This window comes from Lingula anatina, chromosome 7 (genome assembly GCF_051362555.1).
Source record: "Lingula anatina isolate TDL-2025a chromosome 7, LinAna3.0, whole genome shotgun sequence".
Classification (NCBI taxonomy): domain Eukaryota; kingdom Metazoa; phylum Brachiopoda; class Lingulata; order Lingulida; family Lingulidae; genus Lingula; species Lingula anatina.
The window spans coordinates 15,877,047-15,892,479 of NC_141773.1; the positions used below are offsets into that span (position 1 = coordinate 15,877,047).

At 39.1% G+C, this 15,433-nt stretch overlaps 2 protein-coding genes across 3 annotated transcripts in view; one reads left to right on the forward strand and one right to left on the reverse strand.

Moving 5' to 3' along the window:
- LOC106174529 (uncharacterized) overlaps positions 1 to 10,053 on the forward strand; it is a 45,248-nt gene extending 35,195 nt beyond the window's left edge. The window contains exons 9-12 of the mRNA XM_087017254.1: positions 149 to 3,255; positions 3,544 to 3,702; positions 5,643 to 5,666; positions 8,225 to 10,053. Of these exons, the coding sequence (XP_086873380.1) occupies positions 149 to 3,255; positions 3,544 to 3,702; positions 5,643 to 5,666; positions 8,225 to 9,022 (4,088 nt within the window). The 3' untranslated portion in view covers positions 9,023 to 10,053. The remainder of the gene's footprint in view (positions 1 to 148; positions 3,256 to 3,543; positions 3,703 to 5,642; positions 5,667 to 8,224) is intronic.
- A 423-nt stretch (positions 10,054 to 10,476) lies between these two features.
- On the reverse strand, positions 10,477 to 14,460 carry LOC147760803 (uncharacterized). Of its 2 annotated transcripts, none has more exons than XM_087018504.1 (3): positions 14,299 to 14,460; positions 12,722 to 13,023; positions 10,477 to 12,383 (listed from the first exon to the last, which is right to left on the reverse strand). In XM_087018504.1, exons 1-3 carry the CDS (start codon positions 14,345 to 14,347, stop codon positions 12,297 to 12,299), a joined length of 438 nt encoding a protein of 145 aa, XP_086874630.1. In that variant the 5' UTR covers positions 14,348 to 14,460; the 3' UTR covers positions 10,477 to 12,296. The 2 variants fall into 2 exon arrangements, with proteins under 2 accessions (XP_086874630.1, XP_086874629.1); XM_087018503.1 differs by having other exon boundaries at positions 12,694 to 13,023.
- Between the last annotated feature and the right edge of the window lie 973 nt (positions 14,461 to 15,433).

The window sequence follows — 15,433 nt, forward strand, 5'->3', positions numbered from 1 at the left end:
TGATCAAGTGATGGTTTTATTTTCAATAAAAAGGAATAGTGTGAAATTAGAGGAGAATATTTGCCATAAGCAACCAAGTTCTTCAGTTGAACCTGATAAAGTTTTTTGTCTGTTTTTAAGTATTATTTTGTTTCTTTCTTTGTATCAGGTGTTACTGATGATGAAAAGGCAGCTGTAGATCATGGCAGTGACCAAGAGGCTGACAATGAGGAGGAGATGGAAGAGGAAGGCCTGGAGATCAGGCCTCCTGCCACACTGAAGAAAAAGAAGAAGAAGAAACACAAGCGTAAGGAGGAAAATGATGACAGCGAGAAAGAAGAAGAAGGGAAAGAGAAGAAACACAGGAGACATCGACACAAGAAGAAAAAGAAGAAGAAAAAGTCTCATCACCACCACCATCATCGTGAACGAGATCAGAACCAGGAAGAGGGGAAGAGCACAGAAAAGGGAGAGAAAATGGAAACTGATGAAACAGGAGAAGGGATTGCTGCAGTTGAGGCAAAACCAGAAGATGGCAATGAAAAGACTGAGACCAAAAAGTCACACAAGAGGAAAAGATCAAAGAAAAGAAAAAAATCAAAGAAGTCCAAGAAATCAAAGAGGTCCAGGATGTCTGTGTCAGAAGAAAGTGGATCTGAGAAGGAACACACCGGAATTGTAGAGGATAAAGGCAATTGTGAGGATAAAGCTCCAATCGGGGAAGCAGTAATCAAAAAGGAAGAGCCATCTACTGTTCAGGAGGAAATTGAAGAGACCAATGAGTATGGCAGCAAAAAAGTAAAGACAAAGAAAAAGAAAGAGAAGAAATTAAAAACAAGTAAAAATAGAACACCAAAATCTGGTGCTGATGATGAAAAAGAGTTGGAGGCAGAAAGTAAAAAGATTGATACTAGTGAAGGTGTTAATGACAGTAAGACTGCTAAAGTAAAAACTGAGCCCGGTACCAAGAGTGAAGAAAAGAGAAAACTATCTGAAAATGATCCTGATGAAGAGCTCAAAGACAAAAAAATGAAAACTCCCAAATCAGAAAAATCAGATGGAAGTAGCAGAGGTCGGGGTTCAAGCAGAAGAGGATCTAACAGAAAGCAAGCTTCATCAGGGGAGGACTCCCATTCAGAGAGTGAGACAGCACTAGCAGCCAATGCCAAAGCAACCAAAGATAAAAAGCCCAATCATCCTGCTGTAGAAAAGGAGGACGGTGGTAAAAAGACTGCGGTGAAGACTGCTAAAACAACAGCCTCTCCCGGTGTGGCTAAGAAAAGACAGCATGAGCAAGAGGTTGGAAATTCCAGTGGACATGCTGGATCTAAGCATTCCAAACATGAAGAGACGTTCAACAGCTCACAGAAGTCTAACAGGAGCATAGGTCCTGAAGAAGGAAATAGTCATCAACAACATGCAAAAACCAAGAACGAGAAGACAGAAGGAGGACCAGCAACACCGTCCCAGTCTAAGTGGGACACAAGCAGCGATGAGGAAGCAGCCATTTCTGCTTTAGATCGCGACAGTGCCAAGAAGCCAACTGAGGCAGCCATAATTGGGTCAGACAGGCAAGAACAAAAAAGCAGCCAACGTAGTCATAGAGAAGGGACCGATATTAAGACTAAAGAGGAGAAGAAATCGGACAGGAGAACTAGGTCAAGGAGTAAATCCAGTGATCACAAGTCCAGGCATAAATCAAGGCATCACAGCAGTAGGAGTAGGTCCAGAGACGACTCATATTCTTCTGAGAGTGACTATGATGATGACAGAGACAGAAAAAAGAAAAAGAGGCGCAGAAGTTATTCTTACACATCAGAAAGTGATTATGACCACTCCAGAAGTAGAAGTCGTACTCGTTCCCGGTCTCGCTCTCATCGGTCTCGTCGCCATCGAGATGACTCCTATAGCAGCTATTCTGATGATTATCACAGTCGCAGCAGGTCAAGAGGGCGGTCCTACAGTAGGTCATATAGCAGAAGTTCCAGGTCCAGATCTCGCTCTTATTCTAGGGACAGGCATAGAAGAAGATCTTACAGTAGAAGTAGGTCTAGATCCTACTCAAGTAGAAGTAGAAGTCGTTCCAGACACAGGCATTCTAGGTCATACAGCAGATCTCGCTCAAGATCTCGTTCACGAGGGCGGTATAACAGAAACAGAAGCTCGAGGCACAGATCGCGAAATCGTAGCAGATCCAGGCCATTGAGAGAAATGAAAGCAAGCCCAGACAACAAATTCAGTTCTGTGATTCCAAAGAGAGAGCCAAAGCCACAGAGGGAAAAGAAAGTGGAAAAGACAAAATCTTTTGATCCCCAGCAGCTGGTCCAGTCAGTCAAGGTGAATAAGGAAGAGGTGGCCCCCCAGGCACAGGAATTACTGAAGCGGGTCAAGGAGAAGAAGCAGACAGGGGAAGACGGAGCTGAGACTTCCCCTGGCAAATCCAACAATGATGGCAAAGCTTCAGACACACTTACTGTGCCTTTGATTGGGAAACTGCCAGGGAAGCACAAGAGCACTACAGGGGAGGATGCTACAGGGGAAGGTGAGGACTCTGAGGAGAAAGTGGAGCTTGATATTCCTCTCCCGGCTGGAGGTGGTCCAGGGAAACCATCGGCAAAACCAACCACTCCAAAGTCGAACTCCCAGAATGGGCCAAACATTCCTCTCCCTCCAACCCCAGGGCCACGTCCTCCTCAGAAGGTGCCAGTACAGTTGACCCCTAGGTCAGTCAACAGGATAGAACAGAGCAAAGACGTCAGATTCCCAGGTCCTCCCTTCCCTGGTGGAGGGCCAAGAGGACCACGCCCACCCCTGGCTGGTGCTGGAGGAGGGTCTCACCGTCCAAATAGCCCTCACCCGCCTATGCTACCCCCTCCACCGCCCCCTCCTGTCTTCCACAACCAGCAAAACCGCAACAAGAACAACAATAGGCGGAATAACAAGAAGCAGCAGCAACAACAACAACAGCAACCTCACCAGCAACATCAGAATCAACAGTTTCCCAACCAGCAGATGAAGCATCAGTCACCTCACCAGCAACAGAACCAACAACAACACAACCACCAGCAACATTCTAAACAACAGCACCAACAGCAGCCTCAGAAGCCTCATCAGCAGAACTTCATAGGTCCTGTTAAGCCAGGCGACCCGATACCTGTGGTGGAGGAGAAGAAGAGCCCGGAGCCTGTGGAAATTAAGCCATCGTTTGAGATCACCCCTGAGCAGGCAGAGCAGTACAAGCACCTGCAGCAGCAGGCCTTGCAGCATGTACAGCAGGTCAGTGGGGGATCAGGGTGGTTAAGGGAGATGACTTGTTCTTGTTCTTTGTGTTCCTAGTATGAAATTAAGAAAAAAGTAGGTTGTGCTAAGAAATTTTAGAGTGTGCTCTCCTTTAAGTTGGCTAGGAGGTTTCATTAGTCAGATATCACTTTCAATGTAAAAGGTAGAAACTTGAGAAAAACACTTACTGTCCTATCTGTATTGTATATGTGTTATTTAACCACTTCCTTGCCTTTTGAACAAGTGTGAATGTCATAAAAAATTATCTTATTTTTGATTTTTTAGAAACAGCTCCAGGAAGCTCAGGACAGGGGTCTTGTACCCGTCCACATCAACGTGGCTGATCCACTCATGGCGGAGGAGGGGCGGTCCATTGCCCTAGACGAGGATGGCATGGAACTGGTGCAGCTAGAGGAAGACGGTACTCAGCAAGTGCCACAGCAGGTGTGTAGGGGGAGCCATTTAATTATTGTTTTTCTTTTAAGCAATATTTTGTATTATCATGTGTTTATTCATTTCTTTAAATGGTGTTGGTTTTAAGTGTTTTTTTTTTCAAGAGGTGGTCCAAAAAAATTGAGAAGGAATTATGATTGGTTAAAAATGCTTTTAAAATAACTTAAGCCGTGAAGGTCAAAAGTCAATACACTTGAAACCAGCACAAACTGTTCAGCTATCATGTTCTGTGCTTGACTGACTTCCAGATGGATTTTCCACATTGCAAATTGGATTATGCTTTTACCAAATTATACTGTTCTAGCTGAATATATGGTTGAGAAAGTGTTATAAACAGTGTTTTGATATCTAGCATAAGGAATGGGATATATAACCAGGTTGCGATATTGAAAAAGAAACCTAGGGAAAAAAGAAAAGACATTTCAGTCCAGGAGTTGCTTCTTTTGGAAGTAACTTCTGTTGTTGAATAGGTGATATTGTGGAAAATCTGCTCTGTTGCATTGTGGAAGAATGTTTTAAGATTTTTGTCTAGAGTGTTTGATGGAATGTTTCTTATTTTAGAAATAATTTGCAATACGCATGGTCCTGTGTTGCTTGCATTTTGACAGTTGATTTCATGTAAATGTTTATTAAACCCTAAGCATACCTGTATCTATTACAAATGACACTGAAAACAGTATGTTGGTAGTAGTGTTACTGTTTTAATATTATGGTAATACTTAAGAATTAAGAAATTGCAGAAGCAGGTTTAACTGTTTTCTACTTATTTTATTTGTTTCTTGCACTTTTTCACCCTATTGATTCTATCAGCCCTGAGGCATTTCTGTCTTTTTTTGACCCTTCAAAACATCCCGTATAAAATCCTTTCAAAATAAAAATGTGACAGTTTCACAAAAGAACTTTTTGCCAAAAAAGCCAAAAAAATTTGGTGCTTTAGGGCGTATTCCCAGAGCTTTTAGATCGATCTATCCCCGCGGGGAGTCTCACTAGATTACTGTCCGATAATCCGGCTTAAATGTCCATCCCGCCTACTACAAGCTGTAAGGGGATAATTAACTTTCGAGTTTTAATTCATTTTGGTTCACTCCTGTTGATTTGTCCTGAACTGGAGTGAAAAAAAAATTGTATTCTTTTAAGTTTAAACCAGTTATCAGTTGAAGTTCTTTTGTGACACTGACCCCTAGGGAGACAAAACTTGTTTAACTTTCTTTACGATGATGGGTATCTTTTGAGATGGCCCCATACCCAGATCCACTGTTTACCCCCTTCTCTCCCCTGTCCCCCCCCCACCCTTACCCTCTTTTTACCTTACCTTTGATTACACTGCAACCCCATTGTCTCAAACATTTCACATGTAAATGGCACCTGCCCGTCACTGTCAGAGTACGTTAAGATTGATGTATTTGTTAATAATTTTGTACTTGCTGCGTAGTGTTGTAATTTGTGCAAACTGCACTAATTGAAGTTAATGTTTTTAGTTACAGTGTTGCTTGTTGATATTTCTTTTTAATGAAATTGTTAAAAATGCTGTGTTAAAATGCTATTGATGCTTAAGTTAGTGTATTGTGCTGCAAGTTGGCATTGATTTAAAGAAAGTACAAAACATTTTGTTGTTTGTGCCATATAAACAAACCCCTCCACTTTTGTTTACTGGTGCCATTTACAATTCACTGCCTGTTTTAACTGACAAGCACCTGTTTCTGGCCAAGCTACTTGCTATAAGTTATGTTTAACAAATGCACTCCAGGGCATCTATCCTTAGCAAAGTACATCCTTATACCGCTAATTTTTCCCAGTCCTTGCCTTTTTTTCTCCCAGCCCCCCCCCCCCCTTTCTTCCTTGGGGTACACATATTACACATACATCAGCTGAAGATGTGCATTCTGATTTCTCTATACTAGTGACATCTTCCTGTTTTTACTTGAGTTTAGGTCACTTGGATTGGCAATAGATGCGTAAGTTTGAGGCTTTGTCATGGCTATTGTAGCTTCAGTCGGCTATTGTTACTGTTAAAGGGAGCCTAACTGGTTCATATTGTTTTGTTATGTTCCATGTTAAATTTGGCTGACAAAATTTGTGTTTTCAATGTTAATAAATGTGTTCAGGCCTGAGCCTCAGCCAACAGGTCCTAAGAGTCATTTTAGCTTGCTAGCTATAGATAACTTGGGCTTGTTGGTTGATATTAGAATGTATTTTGCAGTAAAATTAACTTGGTAATTAGCCCCCTTTTAGTTTATTGACCAAATACTTAACACATTGCAGTTGGTGGAATTATGATCAGATTTCTTTCTAATTTTTCCCTGAAAGTCATCAAACTGCATTAAAGTAGTAATTATGAATAAATAATTTAATTGAATATAGTATTGGGAGAGGTTTTGATTATAGGTATATGAGAGAGCAGGTTATCACATTCTAACACCAAATTAATACTAGACTATGATTATAGGTAAAAACAAAATTGCCATTTTTGCTTTAAATATAGTATTGGGTGACAAGGCTTAATGTGGTCACCTCCTGGTTAAATTTTGTTTGGCATCACAGGGCGACACAGAATTTCATGTATGGAAATGTGTGAACATTTAGCACTTTATCTGGGAAAACTTGTAGATCATTTGTCTCTCATTGTATCCATGGGAAGTGTGCCAAGGATTCAACTGTTAACTTTTCACTGAATCAAAAGCTGTGCATGAATTTTGTGTTCACCCTGCCAGAAGGAAAGGCCCATGCACTTTTACTTTACTGCAGTGGGAATGGCAACAACATTTAATTGCAAAAGAGGTGCATAGTAATCACCAATTATGATCCAAGGTAAAATGGCACAACTTGGCAGTTCTTGTAGATTAATCAATATATAATGGTGTTATTTCTTAATTTTTTAATTTATTTTTATTTTATTAAGCGTTTTATTGATTTTTTTGGTTAACATATGGATAAGGCACAAAATCCCATGAGAAATGATTAGTTGATATCTTTTATTGAGGTTCAGGCCCAGAGCTTGGCAGTACTATGTAATGTATGGGGTAGTTGCTTTTGGTGGCTGTGTAACCTTTCACCTCTTTTAGCATGATTGCCTGCTGAGTCCAGTATGGTGCCTATTTGGTACCCTGTGCATTTAAGAACAAATTTCTTTATTCAAAAAGTGAAAGTCTTAGCATTTTGTGATTTAGTGCAGCTGCAGTAGACTAAAAGTGTTCTGCAGTATTGTGAGTATTATTGGAAGATTTAAAAAATGCCTGGGAGTCACGCTATGCTGCTGTCGCAAACTGAGATGGAAACTTGAAGGGTCTCAGTTTGCTCCGAAGGCGCATTCAAAACGGGGCTAGTTTAAACCAAGAGATGTCCAGTTGACATCATCAGAGGGCCAGATTACACAAAGATGTCTGATTGTGCTTCTGGATGTCCTACCCTTTGTTAAGCAATCTGGTTGCCTTTTATGTCAGCTGGATTATTATTTTGGTTTAAGAGAGTCTAGTTTTGAGCAATTTCCATAGTGGACTAGCTAGATGATATAATATAAAAGATGTCAAGTTCTGTGGAATGTTAAAATGCTTCCTTTGATTCATGACTGATTGGCATGTTAGCATGTATTTTAAATACTGTGGGAGAGATTCACTGCAGAGTTTGTGGGAGACATTGCAACTAAGGAGAACATAATATGATTGAAGTGACTTGCCTCCTTTTTATTTGGAAAAACTTTGTTTAAAAAAATTGCAACTAGTTTTGAATGTTTACAGCCAGGCATAAAGCTTCATTTATGTATTATAAACACTGATTATTTTTGAGAAAACAAAGAAAAAAAACTTGCCTGGGTTTGTGTTTAATTTTTTTTTTTTTTTACTTTTTTATATCAAAATTGTGATGTTCATGCAACCTTTCCGAAAAGAAACAGCATTTAAAGTTTAATGTTAAGTAGAATGTGGTTCAGAATGTGGTTTAAACCTTTTTACAAAACCATCTGAAGGAATGGATTATAAAGTGCAATGGTCTTGGCTGTCTATGTCATATCAATATCATTGTTATCCAACTGCTCTGCTGTGTGTCTTTGGGTGCATGCCTGACACTGATGGTTTATATTTGGGAAATTAAATTCAAAAATACATAAATTGATTTATACCCTTTTTCCCCTCTGGATGATACCACTGAAAGTTCACATGGAAATTCAGTGATATAATTAAGAGGAAATGGGTATATATTAATGTTATTCTAATGTTTACATTACATAGACTAAACACAGCCACTGAGATAATTCATCACCCAGCAAATAGGTGGCACCACTTGTTCACTTTTAATGGGTTCAGTAGTACACAAGTGATTTAACCTTATAATTTGAAACCCATGTGTATATCATCAATTACCTTCGATAATTAATGCTACAATATTACTTAGAAGTAAATCGGACACAGTCATACAAATTTTTCAAAGGTTGTGAGAAGAAAAAAATTATTGAATGAGAAATGGCACTCATTTCTTAATATAGATAAATGTTTATGTGTTATACCATTGTATATTCTAGGTGGTGTTTTCTCAGGCTCAGCAGATCCTGTTGTCTCAGGCCCAACAGCTGGGGATCCCTCTCTCTCAGGCACAGTATGTCCAGGCAGCCACCACCACCTCGCCCAGCCAGCCACAGCTTGTCCTTCAGCAGGCGGCCACACCAGTGCCATCCCCCCAGGCCATCCATCCCAGTGGTATCCCAGTCCAGGCACTGCAGGGCATGCAGCTGGTACAGGTGCCTGGGATGCCTGGGATGCAGGTGGTACAGGGAATCCAGGCACTGCCAGCAGGAGTTCAACCAGGCACCCCAGTGCTTGTGCCTGCCTCCAGTTCCTCAGCTGCCATTGCTCATGCCCAGGCCCAGGCTCAAGCACAGGCTCAGGCCCAAGCTGCCCAGGCACATGCTGCCCAGGCACATGCCCAAGCTCAAGCCCAGGCTCAGGCACAAGCCCAAGCTGCAGCCACAGGGCAACCCATTCCCATCCAGATCCCAGTGGGCCACCATCCTGTTGGTATACAGATGATAAATGGGATACCACACCAGGTTATAGCAGCCAACCATCCGCCGGGACAGCCACATGCTGGATTACCAGTCCAGTTGCACCATCCCACTGCAGCACCACACCATCCTCAGCTGGTGCCGGGACAGACCATGCTGATCCACACTCCCGCCGGGATACAACAGGTGGTGGCAGGCCCACACCATGCTGCACTGGCTGCAGCGGCCGCCGCAGCGCAACAACAACACCATCAGCAACAGATACTGGTGAACCACCCTATGATGATGCAGAGGATACGTATGCAGCAGCATCCATGATGACAGGGGATATTGTTAGGACCAGCTCAAAGATGAATATTAGACAATACCAGCAACAGATATAGCCTTGCTGATGATGTCTGTGCTCTGGCATGCGGACCAGCAGAAACTAGCAACTTATGTGGCTGTACTGTTAATTAATGTCAGGGTCAAAAACTAATGGCTACTGCATGATAGAGCTGTGTATTGTGGTGCTCAGGCAGAAAGATTTTCTAAAGAGATGAGGAATGGAAGGCATGCCGAAGTAAGGTGGAATTGAAAGAATAACATTGTAGCATTTATTCCTCCCGATTGGTGTAAAATAAGTAAACTGTAAGAAATCACCTTTTTTCTTTTTGTATTCATAAAAGATCCCAGGTGATTTTTCAGGAGTATTTTTTAACTGGTTAAGTTATGAAGAGGATCTTTTTTATATACCCGTTAAAGAAACTGTTAAAAATGTTGAAAAGCTTCATTGCTTGTTTTGTAATGTGTAATTTTTTATGGTGCAGGCAAGCCATTGATTTCCATGTTCAAGAAGACATACTGTGTTATTCTTGAAAATTGTCCAGTATAATGTAGATGTAATGGATTCAAATGAGCCTGTTCTATGCAGAATTTATGGAAAGAAAATCTGTGCAATAAAGTCATAATTATGATTTATGAAAAGCTATAAAATGGCAGATGTTTCATCTTTCATTGGTGTATGCTTGGATTTTTCTGGGAAGTTTTTTATGGTAGCGTATGATTTTGCGGCAAAATGGCCCATAGCACTGAACAAGATGATTGCAAGCTTGTTATTGCTTTTTATATTCAGACCCATTGGGAAGGATAACTGAAATTCACAGAGCTTTTGTATTGCAGCTTGGAATAATTTTCTTCAGCTTAGTCATTTGTACAGTTGTGATAGCTGCATTTATTTAGTGAATTGTTATCTGAAAGCCGTGAAGAATGCAAGACGGTCAATATATTTATGATGTGCAAAATATGTTGTAATTGGTGAGTCACCAAGTTAAATTTTATATGTAATAATAAAGGTCTTCTGCAAGATAGTTAAACCCACACCATTGATGAAAAGAAATTCTGAGATTTATTTAGTCTGAATTTGCGATATTATAGAAATTCTTTCTTGACATGAGACCAAATGATTTGCATTCTGATTAATCCTTTGTTGGCAAGTGTTGGGAAATTTCCACTTTCTAGAATGGAGTCACTAATACTGAGAAGTTTCCTTTCAATTAAGATTGCACTGGAGAATTATGTTGATTCAGTCCTGATATCGTGTTGATACTGTCTTGAATGTTCTGTGACAGCTTACATTGTATCATACATTCTAAGTAGATGTTGCAAGTTCTGCTGCAGAACACTGGTTCCCACATTGTATATGGCACCAAATATAAATGAACATTTTTTTTTCATTTAAGAAGGGATTTTTTGTTACGGTACATGTAATATTCAACAAACATGAATAAACCGCTTTATACATTAATGATAGCTTTATTATTGACTGATCTCTACACTTATTTCTCAGGCTGAGAGATCTGGAGTCTCCTAAGACAGCACAGACAATTCAGCTACTAGTATTGGCTTGATTGACCAAACTTACTCTGAACTCCAACATCTAATCTCTGATGACAATACAAAGTTAGTTCACCTCTGTATATACTTATACACACAAAGGACATTACAATGATTCCTAAAGAAAGTTGGAGATACTGAAGTGGATATGCAAAATCACCACTATGACAGACTGACATAAAATGATATTTTGGGTGTTAATTGTTCAAATTTATCAAGCAATCCCATATGTGACATCCACTTGTGCTTCATTCATCACATAAGCATACAGTAGCTTATATCCACATTGTCTTAGACTGTGTAAATTAACTAACCAACATATATACAAAGAGCTAACTTTGATCCATTGTGTAGTATATATCTTGTAAGCAAGTCGGAGATACTGAAGCCAAATGCAGAATTAAGACATAACTAGAGATCTTTAACACAATTAAACTGCCACTGACTTCAACAAGAGTTGAAGCCATTAAGTTTTTCAATCCTTTTAAAACTTGATTAAGGTTCTTTCCAATTAATAATGTACACTAGCAGATTCATGTAATATCATTATAACTGAGACATCTGAACAATCTTTACCAAACATTAATATAATTAGATTTAAATGTCCAAGTTTATATAATGAAATTTGGCCGCGAAATCACCACTATGACAGTAGACTTACATAAAATGATAATATTTTGGGGTGTTAATCGTTCAAATTTATAAAGCAATCCAATATGTGACATCCACTTGTGCTTCTTTTATCACATAAGCATTGCTAAGATCTTTGTCTTTGACGGTGTAAATTAACTAACCTGCATATAGGAAGTGAAAAGTTACCTTTGATCCATTGTGTACTATATCTTGAATATGGCACAATAAACCAATTGGTAGTCCCAGACATTAGACCGAATAAATCAAAGACATTCTGCACTGGTTTTCCCAGCCATGTTTAAATCATGTCAAACTTCTTACATTTCCTAATTCAGATCTTGAAGGGGAAAAGATTTTTTCTGAAGATTACCTAGCCATGACAGCTCACAACATTTGTATTACATACAGCACTGCACTGTGATACACTACCACACATGATAAAGAGGTCCTGTCTATGAAGGCAATCAATGTTTTAAATGATAGACCAGCCATTTATAACTTAATTATTAAATCAAAAATGGCATAAAACATTAAGGGTGCTTTCCCAGAGATTTAGATCGATCTAAAGATTAAGATTTAGATCGACCTAACTCCCTGGGCGTTCACGCTCAATTGCAGTCAGCCGAGCGGGCACCATAGTTAATTACCCCCTTATAGCTTTTAGTAGGTGGGACAGACGCTTAAGCCGGCCAAACTGACAGTAATCTAGTGAGACTCCCCACAGGGATAGATCGATCTAAAAATCTATGGAAATGGGGTGTGAGTGTATGGATGGGTTCAGCAATGATTCTTGAACTGGACAAAATTGCGCTTTTCTCAAGTAACATTCACTTTGATGGGAAAATCCAGTGCAGAGTGTCTTAAATTTTAAGCTTATTCCATTTTAGGTGAAATAACAACATTAAAATGAAGACTGAAAATCTTGAAATTCGGGTACAATCTTGAAAACTTTCACCCATGAAAAAGTTATTTCAAGTCTGATGTCTGGATTCTATTTTCTTTTTTAATTAGTTTGCAAGCCTAATATAAAGACCGACCGATAAAGTTACAAACAGGCAGACAAAATCAGTCCCTATGGTTGAACCTAATGAGCGTACTCGGCCGTTGGTGTGTGGTTTTTTTTGGGCTGGTGCATCAGTAATACTTTTGGGTTCTGGTTTCTTAGCTGGTTCTAAAAAAAGAAAACACAGAGAAAAATATCAGAGATAATGAAAGTGATCGCTAGCCCTTGCCTGTCTTATTAATTTAATATAAGGCAGGGGTGTAGCCACAATTCCCTGGGGTCACTTATGTGCCATCCAAAATTATGTCATGAGCTGGTGGGAGAGCATCCACTCATTGTCACGCCCTTTACTTGATTACTTAAAGTTGGAAAGATAATATTATTTCTTATCAGACATAAGTGCTTTTGATGCCAAAATTTATTTTAAAATAATTTATAGCTATAAAAACTGGTTAGAAACTAGGATTGGCTTGCATACCTACAACTACCACTTTTATTGTACTGACTGAATGATGCTTGGTCGTGTAAGAAACCCGGCTCGTCAAGGTCCCAGCCTTGGTGATAGGATCCATAATGACAACTGTTCTATCGACTAACAGCTTCACATTGTCTGGTACATGACAGAGGGATGGTGTGCACTCGAAAAGTTGTCTGGAATGTTCCTCAACCTGCCAATCTATATATACTTGATTAAGTTTGGAGTCTCCTGGTGTGCCTTGATTGATATTGTACAAAGTGACATTAAATGGTTCTCCACTCTGTACCTGGATTTCCTTGTCTGTGTTCAGTGAAGTAGTCTTCACCACACCTAGAAATAGAATTGATTTAAGCTGCTAACATATGTTATATATATTTGTTTCCCATAACTAGACTTTAGGACACAATAATTGCATGCCCGAAAAGTACATATCTAAGGCAAATCTTTGTAAAAATTGCACTTTTTACCATGGGTCACGAAATTGTACTTACTGTTCCAATTTAAAGTAACATGAAGCAATTTGAAGACCTTGTTACTAACAAATATTTGGGTAAATTATTTCACTTGATTTTCAGTACTTTTGCATTATCCCCTCTCTGAATCTCAAATTTTTAATGCTTATCAAAACTAAGTAATGTGGCGACTTTGATCATATCTACTATTCAAATAAATTAGTTTGAATTGAATTCTGGGAATTGTCCAACTTATTTTATAATCTTAATCAAAGAGATTACAGCAAATTTTCACAACAACAATAACCTCAGCTCTCATGACATTGGGAAGGCATAAAGTTTCACGGTAAAAACATCTCAAAATTTGTACATGAATTGCCAAACTAATTTTTTGAGAAGCGGAGACATTGCTAAAAGTAAGGAAAAATACTGAATATCACAGAGTTATATGGGGGGGGTATTGCAATAGTGCCTAATTTTTTTAAAATCTAATTTGGATCACTTAGTGTGCAAATTATGACTTTCCAAACTGTCACAGCCAACAAACAGACTGAGACCATGCATTGAAGTCAAGGTGTATGATGCAATCTTCATCATGTCACAAGTGATTGTTCCAGTCAGGGGTGTGAGTCACAGAGAAAGGCGTCTTTGAAAATCAGGTCAGAAAATACAAAGTTCATTTTAATAAAAAATACACTTAAAAGTTTTTTGTCTTATGGTAGATCAGTACGGCTTGTCTGAAGTAGTTCTGAAAGTGTTTTGGGTTCATAGAGCAATCTGATTAACCAATCATGGCGACAGCCGAGTGTGACCACACCCGCACGTACGTCTTTCATAACAAAGTCAGCACATTTAATAAGATTTAGTACCGCACGCTTTATAAAAGTTAATACTAATCACAACTTATACTGGTAATACTGAACAAACGCTCCATCCAAAATATGCACACTACGACTCGCTTCTTTAGAATCCATTCATCAGACTTTTTGTCACCCTGACAAGAAATGTATCAAGTAACTCTTGCGAGCCTGCATTCCATAGCGTATATTCACGTAGTTAGTGATAACTAATCCCCGTAATCAATCCTAATAATTACTTCGAGTTTTGTGAATTATACTAAACATAAAAATTTATTAAAAGCAACTACACTTACCCAAAGTAAAGGAACTTATTAGTAGTAACACCGACGGCCTTCTAGACATTCTACAGGTTTCTCACGTGATATACTGCTAGAACCGGTTTTAAACAATCGGCAATCCTCGGCTCATTCCGCAAGCTCCATACTATTGTCGAGTGCGGAGACATCCGAGTAGTTCCGAGTGGGTTTTAAACGGAAGTCGTAGATCTAGGGGGTTTTGACAGTAGAGGGCGTTAAATCCAAGACGCGAGTCTCAGATCCACTGCGCGTAAAATTATGACGTTTAATGGACAGATATTCTTTATTGATAAACACCTTTACATACAATTAAGGTACAATCAAAGACAGCACATCTAACTATGACAAAGCACAAACAAGTATATATATGGTACTTTTGCAGTATACTCCCCCTACCCTGTAACTTTCACTTTTCAAGCAGTTTTTCAATGTTTTTTTTTTTCATTTTCTTTTCACCCTTAATGTAAAGGTCGCATATAAATGACGCTATAATCCCCGCCACTGAATCCCCGCCAAATTTTGATCAATGGCGACGAACAGCATATCGTCAGTCAATGCGTCAATTTCGTCTTGGACCTCTATTTAGGTCCAAGATTTCGTGAAAGGGAAACCTCTTCCAAAAGAGCAAGTCATTTGGAGATTGTATCTTTTATCTTTTTTTAAATTTATTTTATTTTATTATTATTATTTTTTGTTTGTTTTTCACATGAATAAAATACTATAAAATCACCAAAAAAGCAAGCAAAAGGATTTATTTTCTACAGCATCTGAAGCGTGCAGGCCTTATCAGTTGTAACTGGTGACCTTGTCACTTATTACCAGACGGTCATAAGGCTAGTTTTAGAATATGCTGCCCCTGTCCGTGTCTGGCACTTTGGGTTAACAAATGAACTGACTGCTCTAGTAGAAAAGTCTCAAGAAAGATCGATCGAGCTCTTTAGATAATTTATCCCGATCTTGAATATGACGCTGCTTGTGTACATGGTAAACTTGAACTACTGAGTGAAAGACGGCTCATTGCATGCAAAAATTATTTATTTGTATATCAAATGAACGGGTTCATGGATTGCATTATCTTTTACAACCAAAACAAAATGTCAAATATTCATTAAGGGAACAGGATGTCAGGAAC